General features: G+C 47.5%; 1 protein-coding gene and 1 pseudogene across 1 annotated transcript; one reads left to right on the top strand and one right to left on the bottom strand.

Annotated features, from left to right (window-relative positions):
* The window catches only part of LOC136465135 (probable mediator of RNA polymerase II transcription subunit 26b), a 55434-nt pseudogene extending 41794 nt beyond the window's left edge, over positions 1–13640 (bottom strand).
* A 2546-nt stretch (positions 13641–16186) lies between these two features.
* LOC136497504 (transcription factor MYB8-like) lies at positions 16187–17933 on the top strand. Its single transcript, XM_066493337.1, has 3 exons — positions 16187–16474; positions 16638–16767; positions 16922–17933. The coding sequence occupies exons 1-3, from the start codon at positions 16342–16344 to the stop codon at positions 17637–17639; spliced, it is 981 nt and encodes a 326-aa protein (XP_066349434.1). The 5' UTR covers positions 16187–16341; the 3' UTR covers positions 17640–17933.
* Positions 17934–18782: the final 849 nt, after the last annotated feature.

The following is an 18782-nucleotide window of genomic DNA, read 5'->3' as shown; positions in this document are numbered from 1 at the left end:
TACCATTGATTCTATGCATTCAATCGGCATCACGTGTCATGATTTAAATTTATGAATTTTAATTTTTTCAAAAAAATATTCAAATCCACGGGATGCATAAAAAATAAAATTCATAAATTTGAAATTAATAAAAATTAAAATTCATAAATTTGATTATATTGGGCACACAGGTAGATGCAGTTTGGAAGCGCAGAGCTTCTAATATCGAACATATATATATATAATCAAATTTATGAATTTTAATTTTTGTTATATATATTCAGTAGCCAGCTACAAAATAAGTTATTCCGTAGCCATTCTATTTACGATAATTTTATATATTAATTTATGATAATATCAATACATATTTACGATAGTTGAGTTACTATAATACATGGAGATATTTACCATAACGTTATAGTAAACCACTTAGTATGAAGTTACTATAATATCTTAAATTAATATAGTAATTATCGTAACTCAAAGTGGCTATAGAATAAGTTATTTTGTAGCCAGCTACACGAGTTCTCTCTATATAGAGAGATCTAGATATATATAGAAGGGAACGGTATTAATTAATCCACGTGTCTACCTGTGTGCCCAATATAATCATTGTTTTACACACGTGGGAGATGCAGCTAGCACGTTGGCAGCCAACGAAGCCAAAGGTTTTGTTTGTTTGTTTGACAACAACACATACTCCATATATTATAACGATAACAACGGAGTGCAAAGATTTGGGACTGTACGTCCCAAAAATAGAAAGGAGTCAACATAATGACTCAAATAAAGTCTATCCTCTTGGACATCTGTCGCTCTTGAAGAAGATAATCTATCTTTCAACTGGAGAAAACACTGGTGGTGATATCTCCATCGAAGGCGCCGGACCATGCTGGAGAAAACACTGGTGGTGATATCTTCATCGGAGGCGCCGGACCATGGCAGAGGCATGGCCACGACGGAGACATCGGAGATCCTCATTGTTGATCTTGAGTCGTAGATACCGTATGAGCTTCACCGGACTCAAGAGTCTGGCTCCACTTCTCCTAGGCCGCGTTTAGTTGCTTGCCAGAGTTGGCGCCGCCGGAAAGAGCGGCGGCTGTAGCGCACTGTAGCGTTTTGTTTTTATTTGGTAATAATTGTCCAATCATTGATTAATTAGGCTCAAAACGTTCGTCTCGCAAAGTACAACCAAACTATGCAATTAGTTTTTGATTTCGTCAACATTTAGTACTCCATACATGTACCGCAAGTTTAATGTGACGGGGAATCTTCTTTTTGCATAGTGCCAAATTCTGGAAAATGGGGTAACTAAACATGGCCCTAATGTTAAATCTGAGGATCAGCATCGACGAGTATCGGCGGTCAACCCGAACAGCAGAGTAGCTTTGCCACTTCCATATTCCCATCCTGCTGAAAAAACAGAAACCTGAGTAGCAGAGAACAATACCAAAATGAAGCTTCTCAGATACAACATGTGGTAGGCCCCATGATGTGTACGTGGAGGATCTCCAAGAGCTTGGTTGCGTGTTCAACATGCAGAATGAGCACGCAAGGCAATGGAGGGTCCCACACTCCCACTCGAGCAGTAGACAGGACTGAGGAGGACGCCGTTTGCTCCTGCATGCGTAACGCGTTGCATTGGCGGGCCCCATAGCGCAGAATGTGGGCCCGACCATGGAGCACAGGAGCGGGCGCCATCACCTCGTCGTCGGTCTCCACGCGGAGGGAGAGGTCCGCGACGCGCCACGTAGGCCCGTTCCTTTCGCTCAAAAAAACAAATTGGAATAGTGTTCCAGCTAATTTATTATAAAAAAATATTATTCTAACTAAAAAGACAAATCAAAAGTATAAATTATAAACCAAACGAACTGGACCGTAGTCGGGTCGCACGCCACAACGAAACGGTCGGCACAGCAGTTCGCGTCCGTCCACATCGAGAACTCGTCCACCTCCGACGGCGCCACGCGGATCGACGGCAGCGCGTCGTGGTCCGTCGCGGAGGACCTCGACGCTGCCGGGGAAGTTGGGCGGAAGCCATCGCCATCCGGTCGGTTCGCTGGTTGGTTGATTTGTTGAGTGATAAGCTCGAAAAACACTGTTGGTTAGAAAAAGAAATAGACCCTGAAAACATCCTGCGAACAGGCTGATCGTCTGCGGCTCCCGCTGCAGCCCCGCGGTGAACCGTCCGCGGAGGAGAAAGGAAGCCCGGTGGCATCCCCTCGGTCCGCCGCTAAGCACACCGACTCTGCCGGGGAAGTTGGGCGCGGAGCAGCCGCCGTCGTCTGCGGCTCCCGCTCCGGCCCCCGCGCTGGACCATCCGCTAAGGATAAAGGAAGCCCGGTGGCTTCCCCTCCGCACCGTCACCTCCGCGCGAACCAGCTCCGCACTGCGTGAGTGCGCCGGCTGCTCCGCGTCCGCAGGTGGCGCAGCCAGCCGGCCGGAGGCTTGAAAGAAGGCCGCCGCGCAAGCGGCGTGTGCATATGCTCCCGCTCGTGCCTGTAGAGTCTGCTGCTCCGCTCGAATGCTCTGTTGGAGAACCGCGGGATTGCTGAGTGGCGTGCAATCCAACGGATCGGCTCTGGGCACTAGCAAATCGAGCTGGGTAAAGGGAGGGAAGAGAACCGCACCCACAGGGCCATGCATGCATGCAACATGGTATCTTTTAGGTACCTTTATTTTTTCTCCAGGTGCATGGTAGGTGCTAATGGTGTTTTGGTGACTGAAACCATGTACATGATCAATAGAACTGACGTTTATGCTAAGATGTCTTAGGGCCTGTTTACATAGGTCCAATGGATGCTAAGGAACAAGGGATGGAAGAAGCACAATCGAGATCCAAGAAGAAATGATGTCAAGAGAAGCACTGGATCAAGTTCATAGTGAACAATAATGGATAATCCGGTGAAGGGAAGAAAGATCCATCGGATCATACACTGATGATGACCAGTGACTTGCACATAGCACACTAGATAAATTTGAGTGCACATCTGACTAGGTAATTTTAGTTTATCTTGTGTAGTCTCATGTTAGAGCTGTAGGTTAATTCTTTTTGCGATCTAATTCTTCTCAGAGCATCTCAGACAGATTACTTATCCCTCGTCTCCTAAAAGTCTATATATGCGATCTTCTATTATTGGTAGTGTAGCTTTTTCTTCTCCTCCTCAAAAGATTATCAATACATTAAAAATGGATAGGGGAGAGCTGGTGGATCTCCTACATTTGAGGGAGAGGTGGGTGGATTTTGATTAATAACTTAAAACTTTTGTGGATTTTGATTAATAACTTAAAACTTTTAGGTATTAGGGATAAGATGAGTAATCTATCAGAGTAACCACATTCCCTTATATTGCATTTTTTTTTGGCATTGGATATATGATCAGTAATCTATTGGAGATGCTCTCACCTCGATCACTCCCCTTGGGGTCAGCCTATGGTTCCCTTCAATATGGTTCTCTTAAAAACTGTTCAGTACGTACTCTCTTTGTCCAAAAATAAATAAATTTATGAGGTTTAAAATTTGTCTAAAAATAATATTCTATGAAAACATTGGACATTGCCTCTTTATGCGAAAGCTTATATTATCACAGGTGCATGCAAATGATAACTGCCACATCCAGGAGATATCCTCCGGGAAAGGAAAGTGTACATCATGATACATGCATCTTCTGTTAGCAATGCAAGGTCAAAACACGACATATATATATTTGTCTGAGAAGGGCGAGAGTAGTAATGATTTTTTTTTATGAAAGAGTAGTAATGATTAAGGAAAGATCATGGAAAAAGTAAGGTAAGTGAAGATATCTTGCATGGGAAGGAAAGAAGAAAAAGGGGGCGAGAAATTAAGAGGAAGTGCCACCAGGGGTATCCCGCGATGGTAGATTTATCGTAGAGGTGCGCGTGATCAGGAACTAGATGGTAACACAAGGCGTAGAGATAGCGATTTAAACAGGTTCGGGCCGTCTGATCGACGTAATACCCTACGTCCAGTGTCTTTGGTGTATTGTATTGTATATCAGATGATTTCGAGGGTGGTCCCTGCCTACCTTATATAGTCTGGGGGCAGGGTTACAAATCGGTTAGATCTAGATCTATTCGGCTATATGATAAGTATTTACAAGGAATACGATATCTATCATATTCGAACAGATCATTCTCTATCTCTGAGATTCTTCTGATTGCCTTGCGGTGCACGCCGACCAGAGCTGAGCACCGTAGGCCTTGATCTTATGGGCTGGACATCCCCTGGTGGTGCGGCCCATGTCTTGTCTTATGGGTACCGGGGGGTATATCCCCACAGCTAGTCCCCGAGCACCTTGTATCCTTTGAGCAACGCTGTCTTGAAGAAGTTCGAGCAGTTTGACGTGGAGCCGATCAGTTTAACCCGTGATTCGAGCAGTGAAAGTCGAAGCCGACCAGTTTAACTGGTGACCTACGCAGTGAAAATCAAAGTCGACCGGTTTAACTGGTGACCTGGGCGGTGAAAGTCAATGCCAACCAGTTTAATTGGTGACCTGGGCGGTGAAAGTCAATGCTGACCAGTTTAACTGGCTAGAAGACCTCGGACTTAGCCAAGTAAGGCTTGCTAGAAGGATGTAAGGGGCTCAAGATAAAATTTGAAAATTCTTCCCCTTAGGAGACGTGTTGAAAGCTCTAGTTTGGTTTTGGTGAATTGATGAAACCCTAAGTGCTAACCTAGTTTATCAAGTGATCATGAGATAGGTAGCACACTCCAAGTGGTGCAGCAAATGAAGATCATAGCATGATGATGATGATGGCATGGTGATGATCAAGTGGTTCGACTTGGAAAGAAGAAAGAGAAAAACAAAAAGCTCAAGGCAAAGGTATATTTTGTAGAAGCTATTTTGTTTTGGTGATCAAGACACTTAGAGAGTGTGATCACATTTAGGTTTGATAGTCGTACTATTAAGAGGGGTGAAACTCGTATCGGAATGCGGTTATCAAAGTGCCACTAGATGCTCTAACTCATTGCATATGCATTTAGGATCTAGTGGAGTGCTAACACCCTTGAAAATATTTGTGAAAATACGCTAACACATGTGCACAAGGTGATATACTTGGTGGTGTTGGCACATTTACAAAGGAGGTGGTGTTTGCAGGGTTGAGATGGGTTTGGGTCCCTCAAGCTCGGCGGGATTCGACGCTTTCGGGAAAATGGAATGCCTATTTTCTATTGCGCCGGATGCAAATTCTTGTGGTTAGCACATTGGAGCAAGGGTGAAAAAGTTAGAAGTGAAAACAAGTTGATCGCAAAGACGCTGGCGTCGGTCAACTGACCGGACGCTGGGTCTGAAAACACCGGACGCTGGACCTGAGATGCACCGGACGCTGGTTTCTGCGTCCAGTCAAACTGACATGGCGACACAGTGACTGGGGTTTTGCACCGGACGCTGGTCTGTGTCCGGTCAAGGTGGACCGGACGCGTCCGATCGAAGAAAACCGGATTTGGACCCTTACTGTAAACGACCGGACGCTGGTGGTTCAGCGTCCGGTCAATTTTGCCGGAGCGTCCGGTCAGCAGACGACCGTTGAAATCTGACGAACAGTATTTGAAGCAGAGGACACGTGGCGTGAATCACGTGACCAGACGCTGAGGGCCAGCGTCCGGTCGATCGGACCGGAGCGTCTGGTCACCCCGTGCTGTGCCCTGTGAAGGGGTACAACGGCTCTATTTTGTGGGAGCTTCTATTTAAGCCCCATGGCCGGCTCAAGCTCACTCTCTTGCACATTTTCATTGACATAGCAACCTTGTGAGCTTAGCAAAAGTCCTCCCACTCATTTCCATCATTGATTCATCATCTTAGTGAGATTAGGAGTGAATCCAAGTGCATTGCTTGAGTGATTGCATCTAGAGGCACTTGGTGTTCGTGTTTCGCTGCGGATTTCGCTTGTTACTCTTGGTGGTTGCCACCACCTAGACGGCTTGAAGCAACGAGGATCGTTGAGCGGAGGGTGGTGATTGTCTCTGGCTCCGATCGTGGTGATTGTGAGGGGTTCTTGACCTTTCCCCGGCGGAGCGCCAAAAGGTACTCTAGTGGATTGCTCGTGGCTTGTGTGATCCTCATCTTGTGTTGGTTGTGCGGCACCCTATTGAGGGTTTGGCGTGTGAAGCCAATTAGCGCGTGAACCTCCAAGCGAGTGAATCGCCACAACGAGGACTAGCTTGCCGGCAAGCAAGTGAACCTCGGTAAAAATCATTGTGTTCATCATTGATTCCGAGGTGATTGGTCATCATTGTTATTCATCTTCGTGATTGATTGGTTCATTCATCTACACGGCGGTATAACCCTCTTGATCACTCTCTTTACTTTAGCGCAAACTAGTTGACAAGCTCTTTAGTGTAGCTAGTTGTGAGAGCTTGCATGCTTGGTTGGTGTGGCTCTTTAGTTAGCCTTTGAGAGCACACTAACATAGGGTAGTGTCATTGCTCTTGTGTGAATTGACACTATCTAAACTAGAATTGTGGTAGGTGGCTTGCATTTTGAGTAGGCTAGCGCAACACTTGCTTCGCCTCATAATTGTCTAACCATTTGGTTAAGTGTTGTTGTAGAATTTTTTATTAGGCTATTCACCCCCCTCTAGCCATTAGGACCTTTCACGTGTAGCCACTTAGACTCCGTCAATAAGGAGGGTAAGTCAAGAAATAAGCACTACATTCACCGCCAGGTGAAGTGTAGCCACTTAGTCCTCGAGCCTGCTGGAAGATGAAGAATGAATCTTGAAGCAGCATCAAAGAAAAGAAGTCTGAAAGCTTACCGACGTCATCTGACACGCGCATATCAAGACCCCAGACTTGCTGCCCAAGATCAGCACCCTGATCCGAATAGCATGGAGCAGCTTGATAGTACACCAATGGACGTAGCAAGATCCAACCACCAAGGGAGTCCCCAGCTTAGCTGGCGACGCTTGCATGAAGAATCCGAACACCGAGGAGTCCACAGCGTAGCTAGCGATGAAGCGACGGACAATCCAACCAGTTGGTTGGTGAAGAAACGTGCACCGAGCAGCCCAACCAACTAGCCAGTGGCGAAGTGACGGAACGCCGAGGAGTCCCGAGCTTAGCTGGCGAGCCCCAGCAAAGCTGATGATGAAGCGATGGACAATCCGACCAGTTGGTTGGCGAAGAAACGTGCACCGAGTAGCCAAACCGGCCAACTGGTCGGCGACGAAGTGATGGAACGCCAAGGAGTCTCCAGCTTAGCTAGCGAGCCCCAGCGTAGCTCACGATCAAGCGACGGACAATCCGACCAGTTGGTTGGCGAAGAAACGTGCACCGAGCAGCCCAACCAACTGGTCGGCGGCGAAATGACGGAACGCCGAGGAGTCTCCAGCTTAGCTGGCGAGCCCCAGCGTAGCTGACGATGAAGCGACGGATAATCCGACCAGTTGGTTGGTGAAGAATCATGCACCGAGCAGTCTAACCAACTGATCGGCGTCGAAGTCCATGAACCTAGCGGCCCGACCAGTTGATTGGCGGAGAAGTCCAAATGCCAGGTGGTGCGACCACCGGGATGATGATCCTACAATAAATATGTAGAATTGATAGTACATGACGTAAAAATAAATATAGGAACTTGGCGATGAAGGCAACAGAGCGGAGTAGACAAACATTATGTTTGTTTGAAGTGTTCATATTTTAAATATGAGTAACTTCCTGCCAGGGACGAAGCTAGGAAAAAATTTAGGAGGGGCTAAACAACGACAATTAGCAAGAAAAGAGGTTCAGCAAATCTCAGCTCCTCCTACCTATACATCTACAGCTGAAATTTCAAACGCCGGCTCTACGGGGCTTCGCTTGCTCGCGAGCGGTAGGGGGGCTGGAGCCCCCCTAGCCCCACCACTGGCTCCGTGCCTGCTTCCTGCCAGTTGGTTCTGTATCGCATCACCAGCCCCAACTAGCCCAAACTCTATAGCGCGGAGTGGCTGGCACCCGTGTACGCGTAAGAGCACAGGCGTTGCCGAGGAGCCACTGCCGACCACCCATAACGTAGAGGGCTGGCGCTCGTGCACGTGTAGGAGTGAGATATAGAACAGGGCTGTTTCTAGTAACGCTAGTGAGAACGTGGCTGGTCGACGAGTTTACGGAGAAGATATTGCATTATGGAGCATCTTAAACACGGAGATATTAAATATGGAGACATTTAATTATGGAGAATGACTGGAGAAATAATAATTGGAGAAACATGGCGAAAACTTGGATAAAATAATTGGAGAAAGCTATATTAAATGCAGATATAGGAGAGGTACTTAGCTTTAGTCAAAACGTCTGGTCGGTGTCGATGAAATCTCCCGGCCCTTGAGCTTTCCGGCCTGTAGTCGTGGCGGCAGTTGTCATAGTATCGTTCTTCGCGGTGATCATTGTTGCTATGCGGCATGGCTCGCTCCGTGGCTCGGGCGGCTCGCTTGGCAGCTCAATGTAGTCAAACGAGTACGTGGGGTCATCTTCGAACGGGCGTAGTGGGAGCTGGATGGAGTCGATCCACGTGGAGAGGCGAAGTTCTTGGACATAGTCGGGCTTATGCACCAAGAAGAGAACACGAGCACAGTGAAATTGTTCGTGAGAACGTCGAGCGTAGATGCATGTATACATGGAAGTATCTGTGGCTTGCATGATGATCTAGCTTGCTTGTTTGTCATTGGCTTGCATGTACATCGGTTCCTTCAATAGATTGCTTGCTTGCGTCATCAAGCATGCATGAAGCTGTAGATGGCATGGCATGTCTCAGACGCAGCCTTCTTGTCGTGGTACTGCATGTGCTCGCGCACCACCGCCGTTGCCAGGTCCTCCTCCATATAATCCGGTGTAGCGTTGAGCATGTCGATTGGTGCCGAGTAGCGATCCGTCGACGCGATTGCGGAGGTATTGATGTCTCTTGGCGGCGTACTTTCCGCCGAGTTGTTGACCGCACGGCACGGAAGAAATTGCCGAGTAGATTGATCTTGATGTTGACTCGATCGTAGGTGGAGATCTCGAGCACGATCCGGCATGCAAACGTGGTGGAGCTTATGAACGACGTCTCGAGGTCGAATCAAGCGGCGAGCTTGCTGTGTTGCTGCACCTCCCCAGCGGCAGCCCGTGTTGTTGATGCACGGGGCCGTGGCTGAGAACGTGTTGTTGATCTTGAAATTCATCTTGTTCGCCATGAAACAGCATGTACTCCTCTACCTGGCGCGCCAACTGTCGACAAAAGATGTTCGGCAGTTCATCGAGGGGTATCCCGAGATGGTAGATTTGTCGTAGAGGTGTGCATGATCAGGAATTAGATGGTAACACAAGGCGCAGAGACAACGATTTAGACAGGCTCGGGCCGTCTGATCGACGTAATACCCTACGTCCTGTGTCTTTGGTGTATTGTATTATATATCAGATGATTTCGAGGGGGGGTCCTTGCCCGCCTTATATAGTCTGGGGGTAGGGTTACAAGTCGGTTAGATCTAGATCTATTCGGCCATATGATAAGTATTTACAAGGAATACGATATCTATCACTACTGGATTCAGGTTCTTTGCCAAGTGGCTGAGGCACTCGACAAAGGCCAAATTGCACTCGGCAAAGATCACACGGTAAAAAATTGATCGGCAAAGCCCTCTTTGCCGAGTGTCTTTTATCGGGCACTCGGCAAAGGCTTTGCCGAGAGCCCCGGGGGCACTCGGCAAAGAAAAGCGACCATCACGGCGCCGGTCCCGTTGATGGTCGCTTTGCCGAGTGCCAACCCTGCAGGCACTCAGCAAAGATTTTTTTTTTAAAAAAAAATCTTTGCCGAGTGCTCTCTATCCGGCCCTTGGCAAAGATGTTTTTTTTTCTAAAAATTCTTTGCCGAGTGTCCCCTGGCCGGCGCTCGGCAAAGTTTGAATTTTTTTAAAAAAAAATTCTTTGCCGAGTGCCCTTTGGCCGGCACTAGGCAAAGTTTGATTTTTTTTTTAAATTCTTTGCTGAGTACCGTGGTCATGGCACTTGGCAAAGCTAGAAAAATGATTTTTCGAGCGCCCATTTTTTCAGCTTTGCCGAGTGCTGTGACCATGGCACTCGGCAACGGGGTCCTTTGCCAAGTGCAACACTCGGCAAAGTGACCCAAAACGGTAATTTTTAATTTTTTTTACATTCCATGACAAATAAATTCATACAAACATATATCACATATATATCTCATCCATCACATATATATCTCATCCATCACATATATATCTCACCCATCCACACATCCATCCACACATATCACATCCATCACAATATATATCACATATATAATAATAAGTGTTCAAGTCCATCCAAATAAATCTACAAGTCCATCACAAGTCCATCAAAGTCCACAAGTGCATCACAAGTATATCACAAGTCCGTCACCAAGTGAACAACAAATGAAAAAAATACAACGTGCACTCATCTCGGCCACTACGACTGTGGTGAAGGCCTAACTCCATCATTCAGAGGTGCATGAGGTGGATTATTCGAACCACCGTCAGATGGAGACTGCAGAAAGGAGAAAAGATTGTATGTGAGACAAGATTATTTGGATAGCTAATCTAGGAAGGTAGAGGCCATACAAGCAAAGCACAAGCGAAAGTAAAAAACTTTCATACTCATAGGAGTAGCTGCAGCTACAGACGTGGAGGCGGAGGTGGAACCAATAGCCCAGCTGGCAGAGAGAAGCCCACATGTTGCCCAAGCCCTTGTAGGAACTTCATAATGTCCGTCAGCCTCTGCGCCTGGGCCTACCGCTCGGCCTCCAGCTAGGCCGCCATCCTCTGCTGCCCGGCCTCTAGCTCCTGACGTTGCCTTATTTCTTGTTCCAGCCGGGCCTGTAATATTTTACTCTAATGTTTCAGTAATGCAAAGCTAATTAAGGTGTGTAAAGATCAATATATGACGAGTAAAACAGGAATAACCTCGAGTGCGTCGACCCGGTGCTGTGCAGCGGTCGGCCGTGTGCGAATGGCCGGGCTCTCGCTCGTGCTCCATGCTCGGATATGAGAGAGAGAGGGAGTAGAGGCCATGTCGATGACGCCGTCGCCAAGCCAGAACCGCCCATGCTTCTTGCCTTGCCCCGCCCTCATGACGGCCTCTCCATCAAAGTCCTGGGTGCTCGGATTGTGGTCTGGTCCATGGAGCGACCTCGCCACCTCAGTGTACTCACTGATGCGGGTGTGGACGCTCGGGTTCGTGTATGCCTCGGGCGAGTCCTCTTGGTTGAAGGAGACGTCGGACGTCGCCTTGCCCTTGTGGGCCATAGAACATGCCTAGAAGTCCGAGCAAGCCTGGCCACTATATGACGCCGACTATGAGAAAGACAGTACGATGATTAGAAATCAGGCAGAACTGAGCGTCAAAATAGATAAATGAATTCGCGTACCCATGCTTGTTTGTATCCGGCGAGGCTGCGGCTGCCTTAATGATGTGCTGGACCTTGCATCTGCAAACGATGGTCTCGGGCATCCCTGTGTATCTTGAGGTACTCCTCCGTGAACCACCTCTCCACCATCATCGCCCAGCACTCGGGATACGCTTGGCACCACCAGGGAATTATCTACACGTCATCAAGTATTGGACATATAAGAAGATCAAATTAAACCAACTTAATCTCAAATGAATCAATATTGATGTTCTTCATTTACCTCAAGGTACTGCTCCTGGGTCAGCTGCATCTCTCTTGCGTCTTTCTTGGTTTTCCTCTCTCCAAGCTTCGACCCGTAGTAGGTTACGATGGCCTGGATGCGCACCTCATGATGCATGTCGGTGACGAGTTTTTTACAGGCTTTGGTAGTCACCTGCTCCGCCCTGGCCTCAAATCCCTCCTCGCATCTGTAATAAGTCTGCATACAAAAGTGATGTATCCATTCATTATTTCAAGAAAAGTCCAATGAATGCGACGTATTGAGCAATGTTGTGCGAGGGAGACTTACCCAAAACTCTGCCTTCACCCGCGCCGCCTTGTTGGGGTACACCGCATCGAGGGCGACGGCATAGTGGTCAAACGAGTAGGCTGGCTCCATCTTCGATGCATACGCGACAATGCCGGGAAGTGTTGCCTGCACAGAAGACCTAGGATGCCGTTGACTAGCCGTTCGCTACCACCCGACACAACCACCCAGTTCCTACACAAGTGATTAAGAAAAATTATTAGTTTTTTTTCATCATATCATATGAAGTAGTGGTGATAACATATAAAGTTACTTACTTTTGCCCTTCGGGACGAATCACTGGGCGTTGGTGAGGAAGCGGAACCTGTGGGAGGCTCATGGGACCTCGCAAGTAGACACTCAAAGAGGAGTCGGAGGAAGCGGAACCCTCCTGGGGCACCTGCTCCTCCTCCTCCTCGTCCTCCTCCTGGGGCACCTGCACCTCCTCCTCCTCCTCACACGACGGGGCGGCAGGCGACGGCTCCCTCCTACGACTGCTCCTCCTCCTTCTCCCACCGTCCACCATCTTTTTGTAGTGTGCAAATGCTGAGATTCATGGGAATAATTCCTGAGTTGATCCACAGTATTTTGATAGATAGCAGTTTTGACTAGAACTTATATATGTAGCATTCGTATCACTCCATAGATCGAAATCTAACTACAATGTACCGAATCTAGTACTGAATGTGACTGAATCTAGTATGCATATTTTCCAGCATGATGACTGGTGATGATAACATTGTATATTCTGTTCCATGCACACGCATGTGCAGAGGGAACTAGCTGCAGATGATGGCCATGGCTCATGGACGTGTCATCACAGACCTGGCTTTGATGCGATGCCATTAGAAGATTGGTTCTTCTGCTTGCAGTGACGACGATGGTGACACACGCGACAGCACTCCAAGGCCACTCACCATGGATAACTGTTTACTAATTCATTTCCTTCCATTTCCATTCCCTTTTGCATACACATCCATTCTAAATTCCACGACATAAGTCCAAATTTGTAAAAAGGTATTGTTAATAGGTAGAGCATAAACGGGTGAAAATAGAAGAATTCATCTCATGTCATTTCTAGGAACATTTGACAACAAGTACCATAGACTAAGACGTATGAGTATATGACAGAATCAAACTGGGGAAACACCGCATTCTGAAGGCAACATGAATGTACAGTTGTGCACATAGCAAACAAGTTCATAACGAGTCCATAGACAGAATCAAACGTTTACTGAGCAGTATTTAGTTACAGGAAGCAACTGAAGATCATACTCACAATGAGCACAGGCTATTACTGTAAATTCTAGGTTTCGTCAAGCACAACATAGCAATTATAACCAACTGAATATCGCACGTCAAAGTCAATAGGAAATTTAGGGGGTGAGACGCGTCCGGCTCACCTCGGCGACCTCAACGACGCCGGCCTGGTCGGAGAGCTGCGCGAGTCCCTCGCTGTCAATGTCGTAGGGGAGGTTCCCAACGTAGACCTTGGCCTCCTCGGGCGGCTCGACCACGGCGTACTCCCCCTCACCCTCGTCGCCTGAGGCCAGCACCTCCTCCTCAACCTCCCCAGCCTCCTCGTCGAAGGCCTCTTTGGCCTCCTCTTCCTCCTCCTCCTTGTCAGCCCACTCGACGGCGTCGGAGGAGGCCACGAGGGGCGCGAGCGGCAGGCAGCGGCTGGCGTGGAGGAGGAGCGGCGCGGCGTGGGTGGAGGAGGAGAGGAGCGGGAGGGAGACCATGGGGAGGAGCTTGTGGGCAGGCGGCGCTGGCGTGGGCACGGGAGGGCGTGGGCGGCGCTGGCGCGGGCGGCGGCGGCGGCGGGTGTGTGTGTGTGGTGTGTGTGGGCCGGCTGGGCCAGGAGTTAAATCCCCCCTTTGTCGAGTGCCCCCGATCTGGCACTCGGCAAAGTTTTTTTTATTTTTTAATTCTTCGTCGAGTGCCACCTGGCCTGGCACTCGGCAAAGAGGTTTTTTTTTAAAAAAAATCTTTGCCAAGTGCCCCCCGAACTAGCACTTGACAAAGGGGGGTTTTTAATTTTTTTTTAAAAGTTCTTTGCCGAGTGTCATACGTCCTGACACTTGGCAAAACGGTTATTTGCCGAGTGTCATTTTTTACACTCAGCAAACTATATTTTTTCACTTTTGACCTCCAAACTTTTTCTAGAGTTCTCATACAATACCTGGTACTCCATGTTCCAATGTGTCACATTTCTCGGACTTTTTTTATATTTATTTAATTTATTTCATTTAATTGAATTTTCTTGGATAATTCAAATTATAACTGCTAGTCATTCGAATAATGAAAAAATGAATGGAAAAATGATATTCATGTTATTTAGTATAATGTGAGGCCGTATCCAGGACCAGACCACCAATTTCGAACATCTTATTCACGAAACATGACCACGAACTTACGGTCGAGTTATTTTTAAATTCTATGAAAAGCAAACGAAGTCCGAAAATCATGAAACTTGTCAAGATGTCATGATATCATATGTGGAGGCTGTGATAAAAATTTGAGAAGGTTTCGCGTAAGTTGTCACGTACGATGCTTACCACCTTGTCGGCCTCTTCACGAAATCATGAAACTTCTTCGGAGATTCTTCGGTTTGCAAGCATCGTACGTGACAAACTTGCACGAAATCTTCTAAAATTTTTGTCATAGCCTCCACATACGATATCACGACATCTCAACAAGTTTCATGATTTTCGGACTTCGTTTGCTTTTTATAGAATTTAAAAATACTTCGCACGCAAGTTCGCGGTCATGTTTCGTGAACAAGATGTCCGAAATTTTGGGTCCGTTTCGGCCTCACACTACACTCAGTAACATGACTATCATTTTTTGAATCATTAAATTTCATTATTCGTACCACGTGCAATTCAAATTTATATTTTTTTTGAAAAAATTCAAGTAAACGAAATAAAGTAACTAAATATATCAAAAAGCCACAAAAAATCCCCAAATTCTAACGAGGAGTTCCTGGTACTTTAAAAGGGCTGAACAAAAAATTTGGAGGCCAAAAAAAGAAAATTTGCCAAGCGTCGGGGCATGGCACTCGGCAAAGGGGGTCTTTGCCGAGTGCCAAGAATAAGGCGCTCGACAAAAAGAATTTTTAAATTTTTGTTTAGAAATTTCCTCTTTGGCGAGTGCCTTCACAGGGGCACTCGGCAAAGGTATTTCAAAAAAAGTAATTTTTTTAGTTCCTCCCTTATTTCAAAAAAAGTAATTTTTTTAATTCCTCCCTTTGCCGAGTGCCGAAGCTGTTAGGCACTCGGCAAAGACATTTCAAAATAAATTGAATCTTTGCCGAGCGCCGTGTCAGGGGCACTCGGCAAAGTATTTTCCAAAAAAAATCTTTGCCGAGTGCCTAACAGCATGCACTCAGCAAAGAAGGACGTGGACGAACACCATTACGCGGAGCAGCCTATGCCGAGTGCCGCGCTTTTGCCGAGAGCCTGGCACTCGGCAAAGAAGTCCTTTGCCGAGTGCCTTTTTTTGCCGAGTGCCCGGCTCTCGACAAAGAATTCTTTGCCGAGTGCAATTCTTTGCCGAGTGCGGCACTCGGCAAATCAGGTCTTTGCCGAGTGTCCGATTTTTGACACTCGGCAAAGTAGTTTGCACTCGGCAAAGGCCCTGTTTCCAGTAGTGTATCATATCTGAAATCCTTCTCTATCTCCAAGATTCTTCTGATTGCCTTGCGGTGCACGTCGACCAGAACCAAGCACCGAATGCCTTGATCTTATGGGCTGGATCTTCCCTGGTGGTGCGACCCATGTCTTGTCTTATGGGTACCGGGGTATATCCCCACAATATATTATGCATGGGAAGGAAAGAAGAAAAAGGGGGCCAGAAATTAAGAGGAAGGGCCACCGGGGGGTCAACTGCCCCAACACAGCTGTGTGGACAGTTACAAGAGAGAGGCCCCTCCTGCTTATGCCTATGAGCACGCACTGGCGAACGAAGATTGCCTTATCACGACACGATCCATGGCCAAACTTTATTTATTTTCCGGGGCCTCTAGCAGACTCGCACTACACAGCTAGCAAAGCGAGCCAAGAGAAGCGAGCTGCACCGCTGTGCATCCGTGCAACCCAGCAAAGTGTGGGCGCGCGCTAGCTATTGCTCCACTTGTAAAGGCAGCCAAGCCAAGCGGCACCGCACTGTACCTGCACCTACCTGAGAGCGACCTTCCTCTTCCTCTCGCTCTTCGCTCCAGGCAGCTCGGCACGGCACACACCGGCTGGCTAGCTGCTGGTGCTGGCATCTTTTATATATCTCTCTCTTTCTCCTGGCCTCTCTTCAATTCGGCCCCTGGCCTGCCACCATCATATCTCGCCTTCCATATAACGATCGATCGTCGTCAAGGATCGGTTAGTTGGCGCCTGCCGCAGAGCGAGCCCAACCGATCCATCGACGACATCCACGGGGTTGCCCGCCATGGCGAAGCAGTCGTGCTGCCACAAGAAGAAGCTGAGGAGAGGGCTCTGGTCCCCCGAGGAGGACGAGAAGCTCATGAACCACATTGCCCAGTACGGCAACGGCTGCTGGAGCTCCGTACCCAAGCTTGCAGGTATCAATTACTTGCATGTATACACGCACAGAATTATATTACTAGCTAGGATCGAACCTTCACTTGCTAGCAGGCTAGCAGCAGCAGCAGAAGTTCAGTACTTGGTAGTAAAACTGTGGTACATTACAGTGTTGTTTTGGCTAATCGATTTGTTTCTATTCAGGCCTCGAGAGGTGTGGCAAGAGCTGCAGGCTAAGGTGGATAAACTACCTGAGGCCAGACCTCAAGAGGGGAACCTTCTCACAAGAGGAGGAGGACCTCATCATACACCTCCACTCCTTGCTGGGAAACAAGTAAACTTTTTTTCATACATCTTTTGCATTGTCTGCCAAGAATTATGCTCTTCGATGTTAGTTGCATCTATAGTTAAATGCATGCATGGCGAGCAACAATGGAGCTAGCGAGAATCTAATAACTCTGTGTGCATGGTGATTCACATATGGCCAGGTGGTCTCAGATTGCGGCGCAACTGCCTGGCCGGACGGACAACGAGGTCAAGAACTTCTGGAACTCGTACATCAAGAAGAGGCTCAGGGAGCGCGGCATCGACCCCGCCACCCACCAGCCGCTCGCCGAGCCTGCCGTGGCGCCGGCACCGGCGGCCACCACCACCGACAGCCGCCGCGCGGTGTTTGGGGACGTCGATCTCATCCCGACTACTACACCGATCCAGGCGGCGCCGTTCGAGGGGCCAATGCTGGACGGCGTGACCAAGCTCCCGGTGGACATGGACTGGCCCGTCGCCGGCGACAGGGTGCCGTCTTCGTCTCTGTCAAGGCCGTGTTACCTGCAGGGGGCTTGCTTCGACATGGACGCGCTGCAGCAGCAGCACTGCGGCTCCATCCCGGGGCCGGTCGTCCCGTCGGCCTCCAGTTCCATCACGCTGATTTCGATGGCAGAGGCCGAACACTGCAACACCAACATCACCGGCGGCAGCCTCCCATGGTTGGAGCTCGGGGCAAGCGCGGTGGCTGATGCCGGCCACGTCGACAGCTGCTACGCCGGTGCGCTGGACGAGCTCAGGTGGTCGGAGTACTTCGACAGTGCCTTCCAGGCCGCCGCGAGCCAGCAAGGCGCCCTGCAGGCCACGGGGCAGTGTGTCTACGGCGGCAAGGATGACGTCCCGGTGCACTTCGACGTCCATGGGCTAAGCAACGGGTGCTAATGCATCACTCAGTGCAAGAAACCACGGAAGAAGAAACAGTTCATCAGTGTGAATTAAATACTTGGCTATATAGCCTGCAGATGCAAATTACTACCGGCATTTCATCTGGTGTTATTTTTTCCCCTTCTTATATTCTGATGTTGCTGTGTTGATGAGCAGCGGATAAGTTCGTGTGTGTGGTGATTACATTTGAAGTGTTTAACACACATGTAAAGTACATATACGATGTTGTTAATGAGTAAATAGTGCAGAGAGAGGGACAGAGAGATGAACGGGGCATGTGGTTAAATAAAAATGTGAATTATTATGTGATTAGCTCAGCATATTATATGCATGCATGCATGTATTTGACTTTATATTCGGGCCCCTTTGCTCCTGTTTCGTCGTTTCTGCTTTGTCCATTAATGGAATTTTGGTCCCATTTCTTGGGTTGATCTGTGGATGCAACATGTAAGTACTTCCATTATTTAATATCTGTTCTATATTATGCGAGTAGCAAGAAGAACCGGTTAATTTGCGTTAGTTGGGATGGCAAATCATGAAGTTTTGTTGACATGAACGATCTTAATACTATTATAAATCGCACACTTTTGTAATAATAACTCTATATCAATCATTTCCTATGCATATTTATATCGTTATTTTTAATTTATTTTTCATAATCGCCTACATGGAGAATTTATATAAAAAATAGATCCAGTGGCTATTGTTGTCAAGTTTATTACAAACTTGATGGGTATACTTCCTTTCGTCACAAATAAAAGTTCATTTTTTTTACTTCCACATGTAGCATATATCAAAATATAAATTATCTTAATTAAGCTAACTTTATATTACAAAGGTTTTCTATAATAAACCTATTAATGTCAATCTTGTTTTGTCAATCTATATATAATTTTAGAAACTGATGACCATAGTTTTAAAAAATTGACTTAAGGCAAACATACTAGATGGACTTCGTTATATTTATGATCAGGGGAAGTATGTTTTGCTTTTGAAAGTTTTTAGTATTTGCTCTTCCCATGCCACAGTATCTTGTTGTCTCCTTGATCAACTTCCTCAAATGAGGAATTATAGGGAAATATGACAACCTTCATGGCTTCATGGGTGGTTTCTTCTGTGGCTCGCCATTCGCCACCTTTT

The sequence above is a fragment of the Miscanthus floridulus genome, chromosome 1 (genome assembly GCF_019320115.1).
Source record: "Miscanthus floridulus cultivar M001 chromosome 1, ASM1932011v1, whole genome shotgun sequence".
NCBI lineage: Eukaryota > Viridiplantae > Streptophyta > Magnoliopsida > Poales > Poaceae > Miscanthus > Miscanthus floridulus.
The sequence above is the reverse complement of the archived record's forward strand: the minus strand, read 5'-3'. Positions and strand labels throughout refer to the sequence as shown.

Bases quoted from the DNA above. Each gene is read 5' to 3' on its own strand.
- LOC136497504 (XM_066493337.1), top strand. From the start codon at position 16,342: ATGGCGAAGCAGTCGTGCTGCCACAAGAAGAAGCTGAGGAGAGGGCTC. The intron at 16,475-16,637 runs GTATCAATTACT...GTTTCTATTCAG, and splicing joins CTCCGTACCCAAGCTTGCAG to GCCTCGAGAGGTGTGGCAAG. The intron at 16,768-16,921 runs GTAAACTTTTTT...ACATATGGCCAG, and splicing joins CACTCCTTGCTGGGAAACAA to GTGGTCTCAGATTGCGGCGC.